The sequence below is a fragment of the Mesoplodon mirus genome (assembly GCF_964341445.2).
Source record: "Mesoplodon mirus genome assembly, chromosome: 6".
Taxonomy (NCBI): Eukaryota; Metazoa; Chordata; class Mammalia; order Artiodactyla; family Ziphiidae; genus Mesoplodon; species Mesoplodon mirus.
Window position 1 is genome coordinate 32,189,679 of NC_138982.1, and position 27,033 is coordinate 32,216,711.

Consider the following 27,033-nt stretch of genomic DNA (forward strand, 5'->3'; position numbering starts at 1 on the left):
AATAACCAAGTCTTGCTGCTCTTAGATCCCAGCACAAAGTTAGCACATGCAATGAAGTCTGATGAATGAAGAAGAGGCTAGAACTACAAGCAACTGGGAAAGGTCTGGGGGTGGAGATGGGAGAAATGGGTAAAGGAGTTAGAGATGGGAAGAAAAGATGGCGGCTGGGCCAGCCAGGGGTACTGGCATGTATTTTGGAGGGAAAAAGAGGCAAAGTGAAACTGGAGGGTGAAAACAACAGATGGAAGGGAGAAGGAGATTTGGAAGGCATGCTTCCAGAACAGAATGGGACCAAGTCATTTGTCATCTAACTCTTGTGTGTAGCAAATAAGTGAGGCAGTCTTGACACACAACTGTTTCACAGCAAAGAGACTGGAGGGGCAAAAAGAATAATCTTTATCTCTGCCATATTTATATTTTTCCCTTTGATGAGACAGAAAAGGACAAGAACTCAGAACATTTTAATATTCTGACTGAGTAAGAAAAAAAATAGGGCATATGCCCCTACAGAAAGAAGAGTCATCAGGGAGTATAACAGACTGAAAAGAGCTTATAAAGAATACAAATGGGAAATATAATTACAGGTCTTTAAGAAGGTAGAAAATTTAGGTAAAAGAAGACAGTACAAAAGAAGAGAACAACAAAACAAAAGGAGAATCACAAAAGACGTTCTTGAGGAATACAATAATTTAAAACTCAGCCATTGTAAATAGACATGGGTTCAAATATATAATGTCATCAATCCAATCCAATGTGAAAATAAAAGGGATCTGAGAAGTCTGACCCTGGAAAAGGGTAGGTAGCAAAAGACATGGCGCAGAAGCATTTCCTACAAATTCAAACTCACCAGAGAATGCTGGTGCCAGCAGCACCAGAATAGCTTGGCTAGCGGTCACTAAGGCCAGTCTTCTCCCTTAAATCCCATGACATGGGGTCACTCTCCTTTCTGCCGCCACATTCTAGGTGGCCTGCCACCTGGTTCTCTTTCACTCGCATGGTCAGGGAGCACTTAATTCTACTGCAAAAGTGATATTTGTTACCTATTTATAGTCTCTCTTTCCCCATTGGAAGTAAACTCCAAGGGGGCAGAAAGCCTGTCTGAATTGGGCCTGACACAGAAAGAAACAGAGTGGTGAATGAGGCAATGGATAGAGGGATGCACTCTTTGCTTGTGTGAGACATTCCAAGATGAGGGGACATGTCTTTGCTTTTCGACAGAGACAAAAGTGGAAGCCTCAGAACCTATCACCTACAGGGGAGGGAGCTGGGGGAAGAATCACCCAGGAATGGAGGTGAAGGAGGAGGAATTTGCATGAAGGATAGTGTACTTAATAGAGAAGAAAGAGTGATGGTCAAGGCTGGATCCAGAAAGGAGGGAGGAAACAGGTCTTTGCCCACCCCCCACCTCCATTTATTCATTTCAAAGAAAACTCCCAAGAGGAAGGAGCCCCTGGCCGAATCTATTCCCCAGCGAATACATATTTACTATTTTTAAAGTTATTTTTTCAGTTGCTCATTGCACTCTTAGGCGGAGTCGTTAATGGCTTGGAATTTATTTTTCAGAGATGAAAATAAACTTTATCCACTTCCTCTGAAACTATCGCTCTCCACTCTCTTGCTACTCCTCTTCCCCTAGAATAAGCCCTTATTTCTCAACATCATCTTTAAAGCTTTACTCGCTGCCCAGTGCACCAGACATGTTGATCATGACTAGGGTAACCATGCAATTTATTATCCAAACCGGGACTCTTTTGAAAGTCAAAGGAGGCTCTATTTATAATTACATTGGTAGAGTAGGCATGCTGGGATAAATGGTCACCCTAAGGACACTTGCTGTGACCATGGGTCTGCAAAAGGGCAACCACTTGCCCAAATGCTCACATTTGAGAATCATCTGTACTAGGAAAAATATATCACATCTGTAACTGAATCCTTCCTTGCTACTCAAAGTGTGACCTGTGGACCAGCTGCACGGGCATCACCCAGGGGCTGGTTAGAAGTGCAGACACTTGGGCCCTACTCGAGGCCTACAGAACCAGAATCTGCATTTTAACAAGATTCCCCCAGGTGATTTGGGTGCCCTTGCATTTGCATTAAACAAGCCTATAAGGTGAGTATGAGCTGTCCTGAGGCCTGGATCACCTCTGGGCCTCCAGTTTGGCTTTCCCCGGGGTTCCTGAGCTCATGGTCTTAAAATTAACCCTCTATTACTTGAAATGACTTAAGTGACTCTCTGGTCCCTGAAACACAAAGGGCCTTCTCAAAGTCAGACCACCACGTCTCGGGTATATCTCTCATTTCAGCCCCTCCCCTCACTCCACCCCACACCCTAGGTTCACTCTGTGGATGTGATTGCCCAGGACAACCTGCCACCTTGTTCCTACACGTGGGCTTCTCTTTTTTCTCCGTGTAAGCCTTGTTTATCCCTATTCAAGCTTCTAGAGCTGTGCTGTCCAGTCAGTACAGTAGGCATTAGTCACCTGTAGTTATTGAGCTCTTGAAATACGGCTGGTCTGAATTGAGATGTGTTACCATGTAAAATATGCTGCAAATGTTGAAGAATGTAAAATATCTCAGAAATAATTTTTATATGTTGAAATGATAGTATCTTGGATATATTGGGTTAAGTTAAAGTATTTTATTAAAATCGATTTCAACTTTAAAAAAAATGTGGCTACTAGAAAACTTGAGATGACACATGTGGCTCACATTATACAGTTGACCCTTTAACAAATGAGGGGGTCAGGGGTGCCCACCCTCCCCGCAGTTGAAAATCCATGTATAACTTAGAGTCAGCCCTCTGCATGTTCGTCGTTCCTCTATGTCTGCGGTTCCACATTGCAGACTCAACCAACCTCAGACTGTGTAATACTGTGGTATTTACTATTAAAAAAAATCCCCATATAAGTGAACCTGCGAGGTTCAAACTCATATAGTTCAAGGATCAATTGTATTTCTCTGGATAGTGTGGTGCTAGAGAACAGGCTGTGGCCCCTACATTATACAGAAAGCTCCCAGAAAGCAGGCACCACGTCTCTTCCCTGCTCCGCACCAAGCCTCTGTGACCAGTCCTCTGGAGGTAGGTGAGTGTCAGGGCTGGCTACACAAAGCCTTTCCAGGGCTCAGACTAGGGCTGCACAAGGTCATGAATGGTCCTGTCATGAAGATGCTTGCCCTCCAGGAGGATAGTGCATGCTTCTTGGCCCTGGTTACCAAAGGAAATCAGGGGAGAAAGCTTTCTCCTCTATTCTCCACACAAGGATTTCCCTCTGCAAGTAGTTCTCAGGATATTAATGCCACGTTTGAACATCACAAGGTTACCATTTACTGAGTGCCTACCATTTGTCAGTGCTGCACTGATCTTTACACAACCCGTGGGGCAGTCATTAGCATCAGTTTACGGAAAAGGAAATAAGGTTCAGAAAGGTTAATTTCCCCATAGTTAGAAATTAGTGGAGCTAAAATCCAAGACCGTTGCATAACACTGCCTTCTACACTTGACCATTAGGGGGTCAAAAGGCTCCATATACGAGTCATACCTTTAATTCCTGAAGCTCTGCTCTTTCCGAATAAGAAGCATAACTAAGAAGCAAAGCACAGAGAGCTGGCGAGAAGCAGGAGGGCTGCTGGATTCCCTTTATAAGGGTTTGGGCTAGCCTGGCACCGTCAACAACTTATCCACGCATAAGGGACCAGAGTGGATCCTTCCAGGGCTATGGTCTACGGGGTAGTCCCAAACCACACATGGGCTGAAACTGGCCTTTGATGCAGAAGCAGAAAGTATACAGGGCCATTCACATTTAAAGGTACTGCAGCCTTCAGGTCATTCTCTACTTCCTAGGGTTAGAAGGCATAAAACATCTTCGATGATCTCCTCAAATTGAAACCAAAGGGGAGGGCGCAGGGTTGAGAGCCTTAGCCTTCTCTCATTTGCTATAGTTCTCCTGCCTTCTTTCTTTTCCTCTGCCCTGAGTACCATGATCTAATAGAAATTTTCCTGCTTAGTTGAGACATCAGATCTAACATCCTCACTGATGGGAACTAAAAAAAAAGAAAAAGGTTTCATACAACCTGGGTTTTATAAAGCTCTCCTGTACTCCTAACCCACTCCATTCCTTTACAATGGATCATAGAAAACAAGGGCTAGCCCAGGTTGTAGAGACCACTGAATTCTACAGAAACAGAGATCCAGAGTTTAAAGTCTCACATTGACCGGCAAAAGTTGAGACCAGAACCTTGAACCTCTGATGCCCCGTTTCCCCAGTTCCAAATAGAAAATCAGAAAAGGGGTGTTATAGACTACATTTTTGTGTCCCCACCCAAATTCTTATGTTGAAGCCCTCACCCCACACAGTGTCACTGTATTTGAAGACAGGGCCCGTGAGGAGGTGACAAAGGTTCAGTGAGGTCCTAAGGGTGGGGCCCTTAGAAGAAGAAGAAGAGACACGAGAGTTCCCTCTCTCCACCATGTGAGGACACAGCAAGAAGGTGGCTATCTGCAAGCCAGGAAAAGAGCCTTCACCAGAAACCATATCCTGCTGGACTGATCTTGAACTTCCAGCTTCCAGAACTGTGAGAAAATTCATTTCTGTTATTTAAGCCATGCAGTCTGTGGTATTTTGTTATGGCAGCCTGGGCTGACTAATACAAGGGAATAAAGTAATTTTTATTTGTGGGCCTCAACTCAAAGTTTGGGCATTGAAAAGTGTATACTGTAGGGGAAAGCACAGCATCAGAACTGGCCGAGATGAGGGTCATTCAGAGAGTGACCAGGGGCCACCTTCCACGTGGAATGCCCCAGCCCACAGGTACCTGAAGGCCATTAAAAGGAATGAGTCACTCAGTTAAAGAATTTGGGGAAAGCATCCAAACTATGCATATTCTATTCTGTGAAACAGCCTGTCTGTCCTTTCATGATGCAAGCAAACAGGAAAAACACTGGCTGAGGTACACCTTGCCCCCTTCTGGAACCTTCTCTGGCACACAGTGTTCTCTGAAAACCAGGTTGGGAGGATTGTTTTCTGAGAGAGGAGAAATGAGTCTGACCTTCTGGTTTATAAGCCCTTAGAAAGGCCTGGAAGGGTGGAGGGAACCTTGCCATATTTCTGAGGGTCTGACGAACCCACATGTCCTTTTAGACATCAGGGCTTTAAGCAGCAGCCAGTGGGCTGAACTGGAAATGTTCTCACCAGTGGAGTGCCTTCAGCATGTGGGAGATAACACCGGCAGCAAAAGGAACAGTTTTACTTATGGTCAAACGTTTTCCTGGAATTTTTAAAGTTAATAAACTTAACAGGATTTTATTTAAGTACAAAGGGAAAAAAAGGCAAAATAACTAATCAGTGTTAACACACTTGTATGTTTATCTCCTATATATTTTTCTGAGTTTTACAAAGTTTTTTATGATGGGCATGTACTACTTTATAATGATAATAAACACTGCTCATTCTCTAAATAGTTCAGTATCTAGCATGTGCCAGGAAGTTTTCTAGATGCTGGAGATACAGCAGTAAACAAGATAAAGCCCTTCCTTCTCCTAGAGCTTCCAGTTAGAGGTGGGGCTTGGGGGAGATAATCAAATGGGAGGCAGTGACAGTCCTAGAGGAAAAAGTTCGGTAGAGTGAGAGGATGGAGAGTCCCGGGGATGAGGTGGTCAGAGAGGGTTCTCTAAGGAGGGGACGTCTGAGCAGAGACCTGAAGGAAGTGAGGGGCTGAGTCAGGGGCTGGGCTGCAGAAAGAGCTCTTCTTTACACAGGGAACAGCCGGGTGAAGGCCCTGAGGCTTTGCTCAAGGACAAGCAGAGGGCCAGTGTGACCACAGTGGAGCGAGCAGGGTGAGGAGTGGTAGGAGAAGGGTCTGGAGAGCCAGGAAGGAGCAGGATGCACTTTGTAAGGCCATGATGAGGAGTCTGGTACCAGTCTCAGTGTGAGGGGAAGTGAGGGGAAGGCTGGAGTAGAAAGGGAGGTGATGTGTAGTCTGACATTGTCTCCTGGGATGCCTCCCTTGTTCCAGGGACCACATTGCCCCCACCAGACTAACAGGTCCTGAGTTCCGGGATGGGGATACTTTCCCTTGTGCGTCCCTCTCTCAAGAGAGGGCTGAGGCAGGAGCTGCAGGCCTTGGGGAAACTGATGGCTCATTTCACCCCAGGGCTTTCACCTCTTGGGACTCACCTTCTACTGTCAACTCCACTGTCACCTGGCGGGCACCACGACCATTGGTGGCTTCACAGGTATACTTTCCCTTGTCTTCCTCACGGACAGCATGAATCACAAGGCTGAAAGTCCCCCGGGTACCACAATCCAGCAGGAAGCGGCCCCCACCGGCAATGGGTTGCCCGTTTCTGTGCCATGTCACCTGGGGCTCTGGGTAACCCCGGACCTTCAAGGAAAAGAAGAAAGGGTGAGAGCTTGTACATAAGGAGTACTTCCTATGTGGCAGGTATTGTTCTGGGTGCTTTACATGTATTAACTCTTTTAATCCTCATAACATCCCCTGCAACAAATACTATTTTCATCTCCATTTTGGAGACGAGGAGACTGAGACGCAGGGTTTTGGTAGATTTCTCAAGTTTCTAAGGTAGCAAGTAACCGAGTCAGGCATCCTGGCTCCACAGCCCACCACACAAGTGTCTCTCAAGCCTGGATGCATGATTAGAATCACCAGGGGGAGATTTAAAGCAATACTAGTGCCCAGGTCCAACCTTGGACCAATTAAATCAGAACCCCAGGGGGTGGGGACTGAGCATGGGGATTCTAGAGCAATGCTTCCTACTCTAACATGAATCACTTGTTAAAAATGCAGATTCTGCTTCTATAGGTTTGGGGTGGGCCTGAGATTCTGCAGTTCAGACAAGCTCTCAGATGATGCTGAGGCTGCTGGTCCCTAGAACTCACCTTGGGTAGCAAGGTTCTAGATCTGAGCTGCCCAGTATGGCAGCCACTAGCCACACATGGCAACTGAGCACTTGAAATGCGGCTGATCCTGAGTTGCACTGTAAATGTAAATTATACGTGGGGTTTTGAAGAGTTAGTATGAAAAGAGAATGTAAACTACCTCGATAATTTAAAAATACTGATTACATATTGAAAAGATAGTCATTTTGACATATTGGGTTAAATAAAATATATTGTTAAAACTAATTTCACTTGTTTCTCTTTACTTTTTTAATGTGGCTACTAGGAAAGGTACAGCTACATACATGCCTTGCTTGATGTTTCCATCAGGCGGTGCTGCCCTAGGCCACTCTTTCTCTACAAATAGTTAGCAGCTAACATCTGTTGAGTGCTAAGTGTTAAGCACTTTTCTAAATACTTAGCATATCTGAGCCTCACAGCAACTTGTTCAGAGAGAAGATATTTCCCCAAAGAGGGGAAAATGCAGAGAGAGACAAATTCCAAGAAATCACCTTGAGTTTCAGAGAAAGTTCCCCAAGGGCACTGAAACCCCTGAAACTCAACAGACCCTTTGGAATGGACTCATCTTCGGAGGAGCAGGGCTCAGACTGGCCCATCAATGCACAGCCTGGAACCTGAACTGGGGGATTTTAGCACTGGAAATGCACAGAAGACATCACAGAAACCTCCTGAGAAGGAAACTGTTGGCGTTACAAATAGGTTGTAACAGTAGCTTTTATCCACGTATCCACTCCAAGACAAGAGAGCATAAATACAGATGAAGCCAAACCAAAATTCCCTGGATGACCTCAAATTACATTTACAAAGAAAGCCTTCAGTGACCTACAGCAATAATCCTCCTATACGCCCCAGCAAGGTCAGAGAGGATGCTTTATCAGCACGTGGGAGAAAGGCGAGGGGAGGTGGCTGTGCCCTCACGCCTAGCCATTGCAGCCTCACCAAGCATGTATCCTATCTCAGGGTGATGCTGTTGAAGGGGACTACGTGCATATTATAATGCCTATTATAATATGAAACAAAGTGTTAACAGCGATTGCCTCTAGGTCTCTCTTTTCCTTTTACTTAACTATCATTTTCTGATATTCCTGCAAATAACACCCCTGACCTTGGTAAAACAGAAAAAAATTTAAATGAAAATGTGTGTTCCTTTTTATATTCGTGTGCCTGTATAATGAATGTATAGCACAACCATTCATTAATCTGTGGAGCCCCTCAGGGTACTTAAATCTAGAAATGGAAATAAAAGTGGTACACAAAAACATTATGCATGTTTGAAGGTAGCAAATGACACATATCCGTATAAAACACATCACCTTGTGGCACTATCTTGGCACAAAGGTTCATGCCAAGGAATGTCAGAAAATCACTCTGTTAAAGCATTCTTTTTCTCTGTGAAGCATATTGTCAGGAAACAACTATGGAAAGAAACTCTTTCCTACAGAAGGAAGCCCCTTGGGAGTCTGGTCATATAGTGAATCTGCGAATCATCATCTTCTCCTCCATCCTGTCAGGCAGAGCCAGCCTCACCTCCAGATGATCAGGTGGCCTTCTGTCAGTGTCAGAGAAAGGCAGGGCAGAACCCTGGGACTGGGAGGAGATGAATCATTAACTTCACCAAAGGCGTCCTTAGCATTCCACGAGCAAGTACTCTGGCCCCCTGCAGCGGTGCCAACTCTGTGGCCAACAGGGCCTGAGGCGTCAATGTTTAACTGGGGACATTACAAGTGCCCCAGACCTCAGGGACACAGATCTCTCTTTCCCGTTCCATTTTCCTCTCATTTTCAATTTTTATTTATTTAATTTATCCTGGTTGCACCAGGCCTTAGTTGCGGCATGTGTGCTCCTGAATTGCAGCATGCATGTGAGATCTAGTTCCCTGACCAGGGATCGATTCCAAGTCCCCTGTGTTGGAGGGTGGGTTCTTAACCACTGCCCCACCAGGGAAGTCCCTCTCATATTCTACATACATATACATTCCCCTCCACCCCATACCAACAGATCCACCTCTGCAACACCCTTATATATTAAAATAAATATCCAGGGATTTTTAAACATGCTGAAATTGGTACCACTTAGAAAGCTGCGGTTTGCAATGGACTTTTGTACACCCTGCATCTGAAGCAAAGGCAGGAATTTCTATGACCTTTTTCCGTTCCAAGGTCTGAATGGTTTTCAGCTCCAATTCTTATCCTCCCAATATGGAAAAACTTGTCCAACCACTACCTAACGTTACTTAAAAATTACTCAACTTCAAGTAAACTCATTTTTGTTGCCGGCCCACTATCCTGGGCTCCTGGGTGGGAAAAGAAGAGAAGCCTGGACTCACAACCATGGTTGTGTGACGGCAGCCCTGCCCTCCCTGGACGCCTTATCTGCCTTCATCACGGGCCTTCCACCAAGAAGCCACAGATGGGGGATTTTTTACAGCCCAGTCTAAGACCACAGTAAAAACCCAGTGATACGTTAGCTTTCAGAGGTCTTCCACATATAGAATCTTATTTGATTCTTGCAACACTACAAGGGAGGTGTCCTGGGTTGGGTTCCCAGGAAGCAGAACCTGAGATAGGGATTCAGGAACCCAGGTCTTAGTCAACAATCAGAGCAGCTGGGAATGGGTGTAGCAGCCTGGTGCAGGGGATCTGGGTGGGGTACCAAAATTGTCTGTGACAGCATGCAAGGCCAATCATATTATTAAGCCCAGAGAGCAAAGGAAAGAGGCCTGGAGAAGTGGATGATTTGCCAGCAGTAAACTGGCAGATCTGGGACCACAATTTTGGTCTTCAAGTTGAGTGGCTGTCTCTCTGTGCTTCACTGTAAATTCATTTTTTTTGGTGACATAAATATTATAGAATCCAAAGCATTAATAAGGGTCTATCTCTAATAGACCCTAAGCCTCCTCTAGGTTACAGCAATATCTGCTCCCCACTTTGGGAGAAAGCCAAAGAACTCACAAAAGTCATGGCCATCCCATAAGCAAGTCTTGGGCTGTTTCCCTGGAGTAACAGGAGGACAGTGCTATAGACTGAATGTGTCTCTCCAAAGTTCATGTCGAAATCCTAACCCTTAATGTGATTATATCGGGAGATGGGGACTTTGGGGTGATTAGGTCAGAAGGGTGGAACCCTCATGAATGGGATTAGTGCCCTTACAAAAGAGATCCCAGAGAGCTTCCTCACCCCTTCTACCGTGTGAGTACACAGTGAGAAGCTGGCCAGCTATGAACCAGGAACCGGACCTCTCCAGACACTGAATCTGCTGGTGCTTTGATTTTGGACTTCCCAGCCTCCAAACACGTGAGAAATAAATTTCTGCTGTTGAAACCACCCCATCTGTGGTATTTCTGTTATAGCAGAAATACCCCAATGGTCTAAGATAGACAGGGATCGGGCTTCCCTGGTGGTGCAGTGGTTGAGAGTCTGCCTGCCGATGCAGGGGACACAGGTTCGTGCCCCGGTCCAGGAAGATCCCGCATGTCGCGGAGCAGCTGGGTCCGTGAGCCATGGCCGCTGAGTCTTCGCGTCCGGAGCCTGTGCTCCGCAACGGAAGAGGCCGCAACAGTAAGAGGCCCGCGTACCGCAAAAAAAAAAAAAAGATAGACAGGGATGGGTGCCATGCACACGCCCAAGACACGCCTAGGAAAGTCCGTGTGGAACAGAGAAGACAGTGTAAGAGCCAGGCCTGAGTCCTGGGTCTTACTTGTCTTCCTAGCTTCTTCAGGTTGTAATTCCTTCATTTCATTGAAGAGAAAACAGCTCTTGATAGCTCAGGCTCCTTCCATTCCTGAAATAGTCTGGATCTAAATAGTGACCCACTTAGCTTCTGGGGGAAGATTCTTTCCTCTCCCTCCAGTCTACCCTGGGCCCCAGCCCACAGCCTTAATACTCTCTAATCCTCCATAAGGGAAAATCAAGTGACCACAGGGAAAAAGGCTTGTGAACATGAGTGGGCAGCCCTGACTTGTCACCATAATGAGTTTTTGGAAATGGCCCCAAAGAGGGTCATTCTAAGGAGAATCATATTTTTGCCACAGTAAACCACATTTAATTGGAGGTTGTGTTCTTGAACAAAAGCCTGGGATCAAATAAATAAAGGGCATAGCCGACAATCTGTCATACAAATAAAGATATAGTAACCATAACCCCTATAATAATTTAAAATAGTAAAACTGTGCTCCAGTGCCATAAAATGTCCCCAAGAGCCTTTACGGCCTCAAAAGGCCTTTAAAAGGAATGGGGGCTCATTCTGTGTGTGTTGGATGGTGAGGCGAGAGCTGGGCTGCAGGCGGGCAGCTGCTTGCTGCCACGTCACACCAGCCGGCCGTGCTGGAGAGTTTTTCAGAACCTGGCGCTGCCTCAAGATCTGCTTAATGATTGAAAGTGAAACATTCTTAAGGGCACTGTCTCTTCATTTTTCTCTGATGTGTGTGAAGGGCTTGCAGTTAATTCCAGTTTGCCCAGGACAGGCTACCAGAGCATAAGCCCAGAACAGGGCCAGGTTCTCTGGCCTCCACAACCCCTACAAGACTCAGAGCAACACACCTGCCTTCTCAGCTCGGTGAGTGGTAGAAAGGGGGTGATTTTGCTGTTTTGGATGATCTCCTGCACGTCTTTTGTTCCTGGGTGGGCCTGTCCCTGTTTGCACAATGCAAGCCCACACAGCTGCAGTGCAGAGCTGGGCAGGACATGAAACTGAGACTCTGCCCACACTGGGGACCGAGGGAGACCAAAACGAGTGAAACCAGGATTACCCTAAGGCCAGGGTGAAAGGAGACGGCCCGGCAGGACACTGGGGAGTTGGGAAGATACACAAAGAAGACGTGAGCAGTGAGCTGAGAAGTCCTTGGGGCTGGGAACAATAGATGGAGGGGTTGTCGATAAGCATTTCTTTGAAACCTGCTGAGTAACTGAATCGACGATGGGAAAAGCTGAGCCTGAAGAATGGGAAATTAAGGAAACCTGCTGGACAGGTGCCCCACCTCATTCCCCCGCAAGCTGGACAAAGCTGATTCTGCAACACAACTGTCTCCATGCTTCCTATGATTGCCGGCCTGTCTGTAGCACATCACTCTGAAACTCTTCCCCTGTTTCAAGGCAGCTTCTTCTATAATAAAGAAATTCTCCTATGATAAATGACCAGAACAGGGCTGGTGATTTAAAAAGTGAAAAATAATAGGAAGTTAATCAGTGATGCTGAGGAATGTGTTGAAGAAGAATTCTCTGCCCCATCTCCAAGTATAAGCTCACCCAGATAATAAATGGACAAGGATGCACAGAAAGGAGAATTAAAACATTAACACCCCCAGCAAATCAGAGCACAGAAAATGCCTATGAAACTTACATCATGGGTATATCACGAGAGTGGAGAGTGAAGGGTGAGCCATGGGCATGGCATGACCGAGCTTAGCGGCCTGGGTCTGTGTCAGCAACTGGCACACGGCCCATTGGACAGGCGGAACTTAATTAAGGCTTTGAATAATCCCGTTGACCAACAGTCAAAAACCTTAACTGAACCCACAGAACCCATCAGGAAGAGATCATACCAGCTAAAAACAGCAATTAGTGAGAGGCTTAAACTGCTGGATGCTCCCTGCCCTTAAGTTCAAGTTGTGAAACAGCGAGGACCAAAGCAGTTCCATGAAAAACAAAAGCAGAATGCAGAGAATCATTCCTCAAACTGGCCCAGAGAATGCCACCTGGGTCATCAGGGAAAGATGCTGAAAGTCTCTATCTGTGATCAGCCACTCTCATTTTCTTTTCTTTTTTTTTTTTTTTAACATTCTTTTTCATATTCTTTTCCATTATGGTTTATTATAGGATATTGAATATAGTTCCCTGTGCTATACAGTAGGACCTTGTGGTTTATCCATCCTGTATATAACAGTTTGCATCTGCTAATCCCAAACTCCCAATCCATCCCTCCCCAACCCCTCCTTCCACTTGGCAGCTACAAGTCTGTTCTCTAATGTCTGTGAGTCTGTTTCTGTTTCACAGATAAGTTTGTTTGTGTCATATTTTAGATTCCACATATAAGTGATAGCATATGGTATTTGTCTTTCTCTTTCTGACTTACTTCTCTTAGCATGATAACTTCTAGGTCCACCCATGTAGATGCAAATGGCATTATTTCATTATTTTTATGGCTGAGTAATATTCCATTGTGTATATATACCGCATCTTCTTTATCCATTCATCTGTCCATGGACGACATTTAGGTTGTTTCCATGTCTTGGGTATTTTAAATAATACTGCTATGAACATTGTGGTGCATGTATCTTTTCAAATTAGTGTTTTGTCCAGATGTATGCCCAGGAATGGGATTGCTGGATTATATGGCAACTTGATTTTTAGTTTTTTGCACTCTCAATTTCTATGGCAAGTTTTCTTTTCCTCTGGCCCAAGACACAGACAACCCCATATTCCTACATCTGCCAGACTGAGAACATCCTGTTTCTCCCACAGAGAGTACGAGACAGGCTATAGCTTGGCAGTCTTGGGTTATACCTCAGGCCCTTTTGAATGTTTCAAACAGAAAGCTTGATTTCCTTTTATCTAGCTCACCTTATCAATGCACGCAACTTTTTGATTCCCTTTCTTTTTTAAAAAAAATTTATTTATTTATTTTATTTTTGTTGTATCCTTGTTGCTGTGCGGGCTTTCTCTAGTTGCGGTCAGCTGGGGCGACTCTTTGTTGCAGTGCGTGGGCTTCTCATTGCAGTGGCTTCTCTTGTTGTGGAGCATGGGCTCTAGGCGTGCAGGCTTCAGTAGTTGTGGCATGTGGTCTCATTAGCTGTGGCTCACGGGCTCAGTAGCTGTGGCTCATGGGCTCTAGAGCGCAGGCTCAGTAGATGTGGCGCACGGGCTTAGTTGCTCCACGGCATGTGGGATCTTCCTGGACCAGGGCTCGAACCCATGTCCCCTGCATTGGCAGGCAGATTCTTAGCCACTGTGCCACCAGGAAAGCCCCTGATTCCTTTTCAATGACACAAGCACCTAAAATTCTGAAGCAGTCCAACAAAGAAATAGAATTCTAAGTGTAATAGGGAAACTCTCACATTGATGTTTTCCTAGTTTTTCCAAATTCAGAGTTTTCCTATAAAAACAAGTGTTCTTCTGTTTGAACTCTAGTCCTTGTGGGATGGCTGTGGGATTCCAGCCTTACTGCACACCTCTCTACTCAAAGCCCTGAGTTCTGGCTTTACCCCCATCACGATGGTGTCCAAGGACATGGCATCTCCAGCTGGTGAAGCTAGCCTGGGAGGTCACTCTCCAGTTTCTACTGCCAAGTCAAGATATACTCTCAAATATATTAAAATATTAATAAGAGGCGTGTGGTATCATAGAAGTGTAACAAATTAGTGCTGTGGCTTGGTTTTGTTTGATTTGCTCAGGATCTCCTGCCTACCTTTCCCGGTGTAAGCTACTCCTTTGAGGCAGCAGACTCACTCCTCTACCCACCGCAGGTGAGTCTGGTGGAGATGCATTAGGCAGCTGCCTCCTGGCCAAAACGCTCAGACTTCCAAAATGAGCATGATCCACGTCAGCCAATCAGAGCTCTTCCCTGCAATTTCAATTAGAATAAAGGGAGACCAAACTGTCTCTTCACAGGGACCCCAAGCTGGGAAGATGTAAGCCTGAAGCTGTCTGTCCACAGCCATATTTTCCCATCCCTGCCCCCTGTTTTCTTGCCTCCACCTAAGGGAAGGAAGCCATGTGCAAAATAAGACATCACATACACAGTGAAGAGGAGAAGAGATGGAGGCACAGCCTGGTAGAGCTATGGCAGACCCGGGATCCACTCAGTCATATAAGGCAATACATGTCTTTCACTTAACCCATGGAGTTGGTTTGTCACTTGCAAACAAGAGTCCTGACTAATTCAGGAAGGTATATGGCATCTGGAATCAGACAGACCTGTGTTGGATGCTGGCTGCACCAAGCAACAGTTGACTGACTTTGGGCAAGTTACTTATCTGACCCTCAGTTTATACAACTGTAAGATGGGATGATATCTGTATCCACTTCCATGGACAAGTTTCTGACCAAATGAGATAGCATGTGTACAACAGTATATTAACAAATTCGAAAGGTTAGATCTTCTGTCTCTTCTCTTCTTCAAAGTCAGTAACTCCTTATAATAAGTTACCTTAGAATCCATTTGGCTCCCAGCTTTAACAGCATGAAGCTGTATTTCTGCCCTAAGAAATACCGCTACTTTGTGAACTTCTGGGCTTGCTGAGCCTCATCTTACACAGCTCGAATTCTTATAGACAACTTCGAGGCATCACACCCTTAATTAGATAAAAACCTAACCCTTTAAACTGAAAACACCTTCTGCCTTAGCTGAACTGGCTTATTATTTTTATTTAAAGAGCAAACCCCTTTTGAAAAGTGATCATTGATTTTATGTAACATCACAAAGCACATTTTAAAACAAATAGCCACTCTATAGTTTTGTCTGCACCATCATTCCACTCCTGGAATACCATGTGCAACTCTGAGACAGAGACCATCCCCTTGATTTCTGCCTCACTGACTTATGCAGCCCTGGAATTTCAAGGGCATGGGCAAGTTTCGGGAAGGAAATAAATCTGGGGTAATAAATCTGAAGTTTCTGGCCAGTCATGGTTGGATCTGGGTAGACAGAGACATACCTCACTGGCAGAAGAGATGGAGCACAGGGCTCCTCCCCAAATAACGCACAGCCCACTTGGCAATGGCTCACGACCCCTCAAACAGCACAGGCCAGATGCCACAAGACTCAAAAACTGGCCACAGATTGTACTGGGAAGGTCCTGGCCTACGAGGACTCTCAAAGAATATGAGGCGATTCTGTTTAAAAGCAAAGGTGGGCCAAAGTGACCAGAGGGTCCCAACAACCTGAGAACATCTCGGCTTGGTCCCCTTGGCTTAAATGGGCTCCCCTGGCAGCCGCTGACCACCCGTTCCGCACGCACATCATCGCACAAAGCCTGCATTCCGCTTGGACTCGCCCAGGTGGCAGCCTGTGAGGGAGGTGGGGGAGCAGGTGGGGCTTTGGCAGCAGGACCTTGCGGGCTGCCTGCATCCGTATGGCCAGGAGGGGGTCTCTGTGATGCTGTCAGAAAATACCTGGCACAAAGGGTAGAATGCAGCTGTGTGAGTTTGCTACTCTATGGCAGAATGTCCTCCCCAGGCCCTGCTGCTCAAAGGTACCCTGATCTGAATAGAGAAGCACGCCAGATAAGGAATCGAAAGCTGCTCCCTGGGCAACGTCAGTGTCTGACTGCCCACTGGGCTGAAAAACACAATCAAACATGCTGTCTTAAACTGTTTTCACTCTCACCAAGACAGGTACATGGTCAAAATGTACATTAAGTCATTAAAAAAAAAAAAAAAAAAAAAAAAGCAGGCCTCTGCTCTACCCCTCCCACCCCCAATTTCCACTTCCTTCAAGTCTTTTAGCCATTTCTTTTGGTATTTTTTTCCCCTGTATTTCTAAATAACAGCCTTACACAACTACTTATTTTATTCTTTTTAATTTTAGACTTTATTTCTTAACATCTCTATATGGAATATGAGCTTTCAGCTCTCAAATCTTCCCCCACATAAACCCTTCCCCCCACCCCCCCAATAACCACATCTGAATTTTTATTAAGCCAGTGTGTTAGTGTTTGCTTCATTTTAACTTTGCTCACTGCCAAGCTACACAGTATATTACAATTACATTTTTCCCGGAGTTAATACCTGCCATACTTTTGGTTTGATTCGTTTTTTAAGAACCCAACTTCTCAAGAGAACTATAAAATTCTTCTCAGCAATGGTCAAATGCATCAGATAATGAATTCATCAGTGGCTTTTATTTTTTTCTTCTTTGGAGAGACCCCTTCTGGAATCTTCTGTCATTGTCCTCCAATCTAAACTCGATGCTGTCCAGGTCTGACACACAGTGGTCCAAGGACTTTCAGTCACCCATCCTCTTTAATCATCCACTTTGGTTAAACATGTCCCCTTCCAGTGGTTTCTTAAGGACAATTTAACCTTTCTTAAGGTTAAATTTTTAAACCTGGCATTTCCAAAAGTGTCAATATTCTACTTTATACTCAATTTACAGTTTATCTAGGAAAGGAATTAGAGCAGAAAATCTTTGTCTCTTCAGAATTTTGAAGGTATTGCTTCATGGCATTTGCAGGCAATGATTCTGGCATCCAGTGTTGCTGTGAGAGGTATAACGCCAAGGCGGTCCTTCCTCTATGACCTGGTATGTGGTGTGTGGTGTGTGGTGTGCGTGTGCATGTGCGTGTGTGTTTTCATTCCAAACTTCTAGAATCGTCTCTTTATCCCTGACAGTCTAGAGTTCCACGACGATTTGCTTTGGTGTGGGTCTTAGTTCACTCATTGTATTGGACCCTTGGTAATAGGTCTTTTCATTATTGGCAATGTATATCTTTCAATTTTGAGGAATTTTTGTGTTTTGACAATTCTCTCTCTACTGTTTTTTACTATGTTCTCTTTATAGAATTCCCGAGTTGGATATTAGCCCTACTAGACTGACCCTTTATATTTCTTTTCTCATTTATTTTCCCCCTCTTTTTGTTCTCTCTGGGAGATTTCCTTGACTTTATCTTCCAGCCAGTCTATTGAAGTTAATATTTTAGCTATCATTAATTTTTTTTAAATCTTCTTTCTCAGTTTTTCAAAACTACTTTGAATAAACTCCTCTTCTTGTTTAATGGAAGCAACATCTTATCTCTGTGGTGAGATGAAATGTCTTCAAAGTCTTCTGTAGTCTTCTGTTCCTACTTGGTTCCTTTTCTGGTTCTTTTTGACTCTTTCATAACAGACGCTTCCCTTGAACAGCTGATGGTCCTTCACTGACTCTTCATGCATGTGAGTGAAGAAATTAAAAGCTCTGTGCACACAAGTGGGGCCTTATCGATTTGTTGGATCTCCCAGTAGTGTGAATGGGTAAAAACTCTCAACTATCCATATCTGTGGATCTTGTTTCTTGAGATGATCAGTTTTCACAAAGAGAAAATCTTCTGATTCCCTGCTTAGGTGGTGGTGGTTTGGACACAGTAATTAAGTCTGTCTACCAGCATTTGGGACTCTGACTGAGGGAAGGCCTTGAGGGGTCTCATCTCATGTGGTGACTTTCACTTAGTCCCTTGCCCTTTCGAGTACAACACCTCACCCTGCCTGCAGCTGTGCCTTGTGCCCAGGAGTTGAGATTGAGAGTTGGTCAAGTTCAGTCTGTCCTCAGAGAACCTTCGATCTTTCAGGTGGAGGGGAGGCGCAGTGGCCCAGCACATGGAGTATGGAAGGGGACTGGGGACCTTAACTGCTCCTTATTACATTTTTTTGGGGGGGGTACACGGGCCTCTCACCACTGTGGCCCCTCCCGCTGCAGAGCACAGGCTCGGGATGCGCAGGCTCAGCGGCCATGGCTCATGGGCCTAGCCACTCCGCGGCATGTGGGATCTTCCCGGACCGGGGCACGAACCTGCGTCCCCTGCATCGGCAGGCGGACTCTCAACCACTGCGCCACCAGGGAAGCCCACCTCCTTATTACATTTTTAACCAGTCCTCCAGTTTTCAGCTTCATTCCACAACCCAGGCTTTCAAAATACATGGTGCCTCCCACTTCTCAGCCTCTTCAGGAATTCTTTTGGCACAGGCAGACTTACTTTTCCTTATTTCCCACTCCCTAGCCACAGGGACAGCACAACACAGAAAACTAAAAGCCATCAGCCAATCACCTATTCATTTTCCATCATCCATCAATTCGTTGACATGGCTCATCAGCTGTTGTCTCTCTCTCATTCTTTTTGTCCCCACGGATTAATGTTTTCATTTTCTTTTAATAAAAACTCATTTTAAGGATGGTTATCATAAAAACAACAACAACAACAAAACAGAAAATAAGCAAGGATGTGGAGAAACTGGAATCCCTGCGTTCTGCTGGTGAGAATATAGAATGGTATAGCTGCTATGGAAAACAGTACGGTTGTTGCCCCCAAAATGAAAAATAGAATTGCCATACAATCCAGCAATTCCACTTCTGGGTATAAACCCAAAAGAACTGAAAGGAGGGACATGAACAGATATTTGTACACCCATATTCACAGCAGCACTATTCACATAGCCAAGAGGCGGAAGCACTCCAAGTGTCCATAAATGGATGCCTGGATAAACAAAATGTGATATATACATAAAATGAAATATTAGTCAGCCTTAAAAAGGAAGGAAATCGTGACACATGCTACAACATGGATGAACCTGGAGGACATTAAGCTGAGTGAAATAAGCCAGTCACAAAAGGACAAACACTTAGATGATTCCACTTAGATGAGGACCTAGTGTGATGAAATTCATGGAGACAGAAAATAGAATGGTAGTTGCCAGGGCTGGGAGGAGGCGTGAAATGGGGAGTTAGTGTTTGATAGGTACAGAATTTCCATTTTGTAAGAGGGAAAAAGTTTGGGAAATGGGTGGTGGTGTTAGTTGCACACCATTTGAATGTATTTAATACCACTGAACTGTACGTACACTTAAACATGGTTAAAATGGTCAATTTTCTGCTATGTGTATTTTACACAATAAAAAAAATCAGTGAGTCATACATATGTGGATCTATTTTTGAACTCTGTTTGTTTCAATTAACTGTATATTTACCCCTTTGCCAAATACTACACTGCCTTTGGTACAATAGCTTTATGTTAGGTATTAAAATCAAGAAATAAAAGTTTGAAAACATGTAAATCAGACCAAAGTCACTCCTCTATTTAAAAAATTTCCAATGGTTTCTCACTGTACTAAGAATAAAACCCAATTACCATGGCTTACAGGGCCCTGTGTGCCCTGGCCCCTGCCTATTTCTCTCCCCGCTCCATCCTTGCCCACTGTACCCCTGCCACACAGGTCTTCTCTCGATGGCAGGAAATAAGATGAAGACAACTGGTACTCTACCCTGGAGTGGGTCCCCACCTGCGGGATGACAGGGGCACGCAATCGACCAGAGCACGCACGGTCAGTGCCGCAGAAGAGGCGTGGACGGAGGACTGAAGGAGCGCATGGAGGATGGGGGGAGCCCCATGGTGGTACTGCTGCTGTGAGCTGAGCAGGACTCCGGGAGCCACCTCCCAATACAGCGTCAGCCCCAGGGAGCTGGGGTGGGGTGGCGGATAGAGCTGGGTAGGTGTGAAGCAGCCACTCAAGTTTGACTAGGCAGGAGATGGTTCCCAGTAGCTCTGCCAGCCTTGCGGCAGCCCCTCAGGGTCCCCACCCTGGGATGGGCTCAAGGAGAGGTGAGCGGAGATGGATCCCAGGCCAGGGCAGTGGGAGCACAGCCTGGGAGGAGCCCTGGGGCTCATTCTCCTCCTCCAACCTCCCTCCACAAACATCCCAGTGTCACCCAGGCAGTGCTCCACAGCCACTTCTGCCTGATTCACTGGTCCTGCCAACTGAGTTGCATGCAGTGCAGCTCTTGTACAAGATGTTGTTCAGGAATTTTAGGGCAGGGCCCCAGGGGACACGGGAAAGAGAGCAGAAACAAATGCCAGGACCCTCACGGAAGGTCCCATTGTGAACAAGCCTGTGCGTGGTGGTGGCATGGGTGGCAGGGAACGCCGAAGGGGTTTGAGTCCTAGTTTGAAACACACATTTAAAGCAGAGTTAGACTTCCCAGTCCGAACCACTGCTATTTCTTTTCTGAAGAAGCATCTGGAAAAATGGAGGGAAAAGCTGCCCAGTTATTTAGTAAAAACAAAACCCAAACTTTCCTTTCCCCCCTCCTGCCAATGTCCCTTTAAAGTATGTGATCCTCAGGGATCCACGGGGGCTGGGGCCCAGCTATAATCACTGGCTCGAAGGCTAGGATACCTCCCCAGCCCCCAAAGCTGTGTGCTCAGGGTCAGTGGAGCCTGCTTCTGCCTGACCAACACATGGCTGGTCGAGAGGTATCAAAACCAGCCCATTTCCCAGACTGCTACAAGAGAAGCTTGAGGGTTTCCTGTGTTGGGAGCTTTGTAGCCCAAATAGCCCTTCTCCCCATGTCCTAGAATATCCCTAGTGAAAGGAGGAGGGTAAACAGTCTGCAAAAAGCCTGGGCATGCGTTTTCCTTTCTAATCACAGAGTACTGTAAGAAATTCGATAGGTGCCACTGTTAGAGCATCAGCGTCGGGGGAGCCTGTAGGCTGGGCTTGGCCACGGCCTCAGTGTGGGTGACTGCTCAGACCACCCAGCTCAGAGGATTCCAGGTGCAGTCCATGAAGCTGCCGAACATGAGTGGATGTGCTGGCAGGCACCGGGGTCACCTTAATAAGTTAGGTCTTTACTGACTTAGAGCAAGTCGGCTACAGACAACTCCAGGCCTCAGGAACAGGGAAGAGGTAAGAATGGGTTTTGCCAGTCCCTGGGGGAGTGTCAGGAAGTGGCAGGGAGAAGCAATATACAGGCAAGAATGGTGCCTCTGGGGTGCCTTCAGGGAAGAGGGCTGCTGAAAAGATGACTTGGTTCATACTTTGTGTTGCAAAAAGGGTCAGCTTCAGGTTGGGTACTAAAGGGTCTGTAAACTTCTTGTGCCCCTAAGAATCCACTTTAGCCTAGAAAAGCTTAACTCTCTCCACTGCCACCACTCTCACATTCTCAGGGAGACCCTAGCCTCTGGGAATTCTGGTAACACTTTCTGCCTCTCACTCGACACCTTCCCATGGTAGCTGCTTCACCGACACTGGGGCCCACTGTAGCCTGAGCAGGACAGGGAATTCCTGGTCCAGATCCCAAGGGGAGGCAGGCCAGTCTGCAGCCCAGAAGGAAGGGGCATGCCTGGGGTCCAGAGCCCATCACTCTCAGTGACAGGAGGGAAGCGTGAGAGCAGTGTTTATTCCAAAGCCGTTTTCTGTCAAGAGCCTCTCAGCTGGGTCCAGGGCCGGGGCCCCATTTCCAAGGTTGGTGTTTTTCCCTTCCTTCTGCTGGACAGGGAGAAGTGGAAAAAACCAGCACTGCCTTGGCCCTCAGCTTCTTTGGAGCTGATTTTGCTCCCCCTGGCAGGGTCTGCCCCCAGAGTAGACATGCAAACCACAAATGCAGGCCACAGCAGCGTCAGAGTCCTCAGCTCTGCTGCCCAGCTGGGTCACCAGACCCACGTGACTCACCCAGGCAAAGATCCCTGACACCACTCAGGGCTCAGGCCACTGCTGCTCCTGCCCTCACCCCACACCTAGGCCACAGAGGGCCTACTTCTCTAAATATACCTGTAGTCTGCGTACTGGGGACAGTGCTCCCTCTCTAAAAAGATAGTACTTATTTTTAAAGCTGAAAAGAAATATCCTGCAGCCAGGGCTAAATGCCAGTACAACCAATTCTCAGTTATTTCCCTGCTGCAAAGCTCTATTGCTATTTGTCTACAGGATGTGTCCTACATCAGATTTATCCTCCTAATTTTGTCCTTTTAAAAAACGCTCACCATACACCATTAGGTGAACATGATAGATACCTTAGAGACGTGTGGCTAGTGGGACCAAGACAGGAACAATTCCAAGACACCACACCCTCCCCCTCTCTGTCCCCTCCTCCAGAATCACTCACTCCCCCCTAGAGAGTCTCCCCAATTATCCAGCACCCTCTGATCTCTCTCACCGCCCAGCTTTCAGAACTTACACTATTCTCTAAAGTGACCGCATTTTAAAAACAAGCAGACATTTATCTGTTTAAAATCAGGCCTGTTCCAGAAAATCTGGGCCAAACTAATCACCATTACATCACCTTTCATATTTCTTTCTGCCCTACAGCAAGCACAGTGACCATACTTTCCATATAAAATCAGGACACATTATCTGACAAGAGATTCATGGGCAACCTCCAGGTGCAAGGAGGAGTTGGTGTTATAAAGTCTCAACATCAAAACACTGGAACTCCAAGAATATTTGGATGACTTTACTGGAAAAAATGAGAATATTTTGAATCAGAATGGCTGACAACAATCTGAGATGTCAGCACCTATGCCAATAACACAGGTTATGCTTTTTTTTTTTCTGTACATGAATGCCTACATCTGCTTTATTCATAATAGCCCAAGCTGGAAACAACCAACTATCCATCACACAACTTATGCTTTTGTTTATTCCAGGCAATTCAGCATAACTCCCTACAAGGCTGTGAGTTACCTAAGAGGGGGAACTAGACATGTTATCTATTTTGAAGGTCTCTCCATGTCCAGCAGGACTACTAAATCCACTACTGAGTGGACGGTTGACTGATGTCTCTCCTCTCCCATCTTTATGTCCCAGCTCAACTATCATTTCAGAAACACCTTTCTTGATGTCCCAAACTAGGTCATGCTGTTATGCTTTCAGGGCACCCCATGTTCTTTCTTCAGTGGGTTTCATCAGAGTTCATAATTCATCTATATTTAGTTATTCTTGCCTGTCTCATAGCACTAGACCATGACTGCTTGTGGACAGAACTACAGAGGTTTGGCTCATCAGCGAATCACCAACTCCTTGGCATGTAGTAGGTGATCAACCAGTATTTTTACATTAATGACCTGGTCTCTCTGGTAAGTCCCAGGACTTCATATTTCTCCCTTGCACCAACGTTTTTATTAATTACTCGAACGAAGACTGCAAAGCTGCTCATGAGAACTAGAGTTAGCATCAATACTGGGGGCACATAGGCTAACAGAATCAACATGCTAAAAGAACAAATGTCCAAACAAACAGAAAGTAAGCAGAGAACAAGTACTGTGAAGGTTCTAAATCATCAGCTAGACAAAATCAGAGGGGCAGGGGCAGCTCATGTGTAAAAGGAGCTGGCAAGAGTCTCCTAAACTTCATTCAGTCTTAAGCTATATTACAGAGCATGGTGTGTGAACAAGGAGAGGGCAGCCGCATGCGGCCTGACCACCACTGCCAGGTGCCACAGGTTAACTGGACGTGGATGAAGGGGCTCATGATCAGTGAGGTGATGACCATGCCTACTGCCCCACTGGTACCTTGCTGGTGCTCAACAGATGTTTACTGAAGGAACATAAAGGCTAGTTGATGGAAATAGGTATATTTAGCCTGGAATAAAACACACCACAAGGAGGACATAACTGTCTTCAAATATATAAAGAGCTCTTGTATAAAACAATCTATGTGCTGCATAGCTCCAGAACAGGGATGAACCAGTCCAAGATCTAGGCAGATTTAAGCTGATACAAGGAAGGGTAACAATAACCTGAACAATGAAAGGGACCAAGTGTAACATGATAGATCTCCATCCCCAGAAGTCTTCACAAGGAGGCTGGAGAACCATCTGGCTGGGATGTTGTCCAGGGAAACTTCATCCCCTCTAAGATGACTTCCACCCCAAATCTTAGTCTTCTAAGAAATTAACAGAGCTGAATGCATAAAGGTGAGAGAGAACTTGAAAGAAACATTACATTTATGCTATAAATAACCTTTGTGCTATGAATACAGAGCTTGGAACTATCTGTTCCTTGAAGGGTTTAATGAACTCACCCACAAAACTATGTGGATCCAGCATGTTTTCAGGAGATGTTTCCTCAATCTTCTAATTTCTTCCACTGAACTTTTCAGGTTTCCAATTTCTTTTTTTAGTCAATTTTGGTAGTTCCTATTTTCTTAGAAAAAATATATTTCTTTCAAGATTTCCAAATGTATTATCAGAGTTGAACACAGAAATCTCATTTTGTCAACTCCAGATCTGTGGTTAGAGTCTCATTTCTAAATTTTATTTATATTTCCTGTTTTTCTCTGGTTGGTCTGGTTGGCCTTGCCTATTTCCTATTTCCAAGACTAGTCCTTAAACATATTCATTAATATCATTTTTCTACTTTGTAATGAACTCATGTCTTTTATATAAATAAAAGAAATGGTCTCCTCTGGTTTGTTCTATTATTTGATTTTGTGAGTTGAATAATTGGTTCATTATTTTTTAGTATTTTTTGTTCTATAATAAAAACATTAAAGACTATGAATATACCTCTGATACTGGCTTTAGCCAGTTATAAACCAGCTACTCAAAAAGCAAGATTGTTTTCAAATCTAGTAGCTATTACCAGTTAGAAAAGGTACACACACACACACACACACACACACACACTTCATCTAGGAATAAACTTAAGATGTGCAAGGATCTATATAATGAAAGTTTCAAATCTTTCTAAACAACATATGAGAAGTCTTGAATAAATAAAGAAAAATACTTTGTCCTTGGGTTAAAAGTAAGCAGTGGGATTATACTATTAAATACGGAAATGTTAAAAAGCTATAATATTGGGCTTCCCCGGTGGCGCAGTGGTTGAGAGTCCGCCTGCTGATGCAGGGGACACGGGTTCGTGCCCCGGTCCAGGAAGATCCCACATGCCACGGAGCGGCTAGGCCCATGAGCCATGGCCGCTGAGCCTGCGCGTCTGAAGCCTGTGCTCCGCAACGGGAGAGGCCACAACAGTGAGAGGCCTGCGTACCGCAAAAAAAAAAAAAGCTATAATATTAAAGTGTTAACCGTCTTGGTTCAGATACAAAAATACATACATTGATTAATAAAACAGTCCATAAAATCCAAAAACAATCTCTATACATGTGACTTTAGTACGTGATAAAAGTACCTTCAAATGAATGAGAAAAGAATGAATTATTAAGTAAATATGGATCATGTTTTTAAAAATCACATTTAAGATCCCTACCTCACACTACACAAAGAAACATTTTGATTAAAATGTTAAAAGTTTAAAAAAAAGCTAGAAAAAAATAATCTTTGAGATTCCAAGTATGATAACAATGGCAGGAACTATAAAGATATTTAGCCACTTAAATTTAAAACTTTTGTACAAAAATAAAGTTATGACCAAAATTAAAAGGTAAATGAATGAAAATTATTTGAATTACATATAGAAAACAAAGGTAGAAGTTCTTAATACATAAAGTTTGTATAACTAAGGAAAATGAGTACATAAAGAAAAAAGTAAAGGGTATGGACAAGAAGTTCATGAGACAGCCAAACATATAAAAAAATGTTTAATTTAAAAGTGATCAAGCAATGCAGATGTAGAGAATGGACTTGAGGACATGGGGAGGGGGAAGGGTAAGCTGGGACAAAGTGAGAGAGTGTCATGGACATATATACACTACCAAATGTAAAATAGATAGCTAGTGGGAAGCAGCCGCATAGCACAGGGAGATCAGCTCAGTGGTTTGTGACCACCTAGAGGGGTGGGATAGGGAGGGTGGGAGGGAGACGCAAGAGGGAGGAGATATGGGGATATATGTATACGTATAGATGATTCACTTTGCTTTACAGCAGAAACTAACACACCAGTGTAAAGCAATTATACTCCAATAAAGACATTAAAAAAAAAGTGATCAAGCGAATGTGAAATAAAATGTGATATTGTTCATTATTAAAGTTTGTTAATTTAATAGGTAAAGTGATAACCAGTGCTTATAAGAGTATGGGAAAATGAAATTCTTAAACACTGCTGATGTGAGAGTTACAATTTGAACTTCATTTTTCTTACCTATGAAATTAACATAGTAATGGTGATCTTACAAGGCTGTCTTAACAACTTGGAAATAGCTATCAAAAGACTTTAAAAGATTCAATAAGTCTAATATCTGCCTTAGGAATTATCAAAGTTGTCCATGATGATGGATGTAAGTTTAAGTTATTTAAAAGAGCAAATATTATAAATCCAAATGTCCAAAACTTAGTCTATTTAAAATAACTTTCCAGCCAGATGGTAGCCACTGGGGATGGAAGCTGGTCGTGGCTACAGTGGCGGGAACACCATCATGTCCCAGAAGGAAAATTCCGTCAGCACTGTTTAAAGGAAGGAAACTGCAAAGCTTTGAAATATTCATTTTTGAATGCAAAAGATCAATTTTGGATGCCACATCCATTTAGAGGATAAAAGGATACTGACAGGATGTTGAAACCAAGATGAAAACAGCAAAAGGATTTACTCTACTCATTAAAACAGAGAAGCCAAAATAGGAAGCATACCTTCTGTCACATGTGTTCCACTGGACCAGCTTTTCCTTCCATGGAACACTGGAGAATATGGATGAGTTCTGTTTTTGAATATGTATAAATGATTCTCTTGCTCTAAGTTATTTTTAGGAGAAAAATTTAATTG

The 27,033-nt window shown here is 44.6% G+C and overlaps 1 protein-coding gene across 3 annotated transcripts in view; it reads right to left on the reverse strand.

Annotated features, from left to right (window-relative positions):
- Nucleotides 1–27,033, reverse strand: part of MYLK (myosin light chain kinase) — a 287,208-nt gene that overhangs the window by 128,590 nt on the left and 131,585 nt on the right. For all 3 annotated transcript variants that reach the window (XM_082624210.1, XM_082624209.1, XM_082624213.1), the window contains exon 3: nucleotides 6,174–6,381. In XM_082624210.1, coding sequence (XP_082480336.1) covers nucleotides 6,174–6,381 — 208 coding nt within the window. The remainder of the gene's footprint in view (nucleotides 1–6,173; nucleotides 6,382–27,033) is intronic.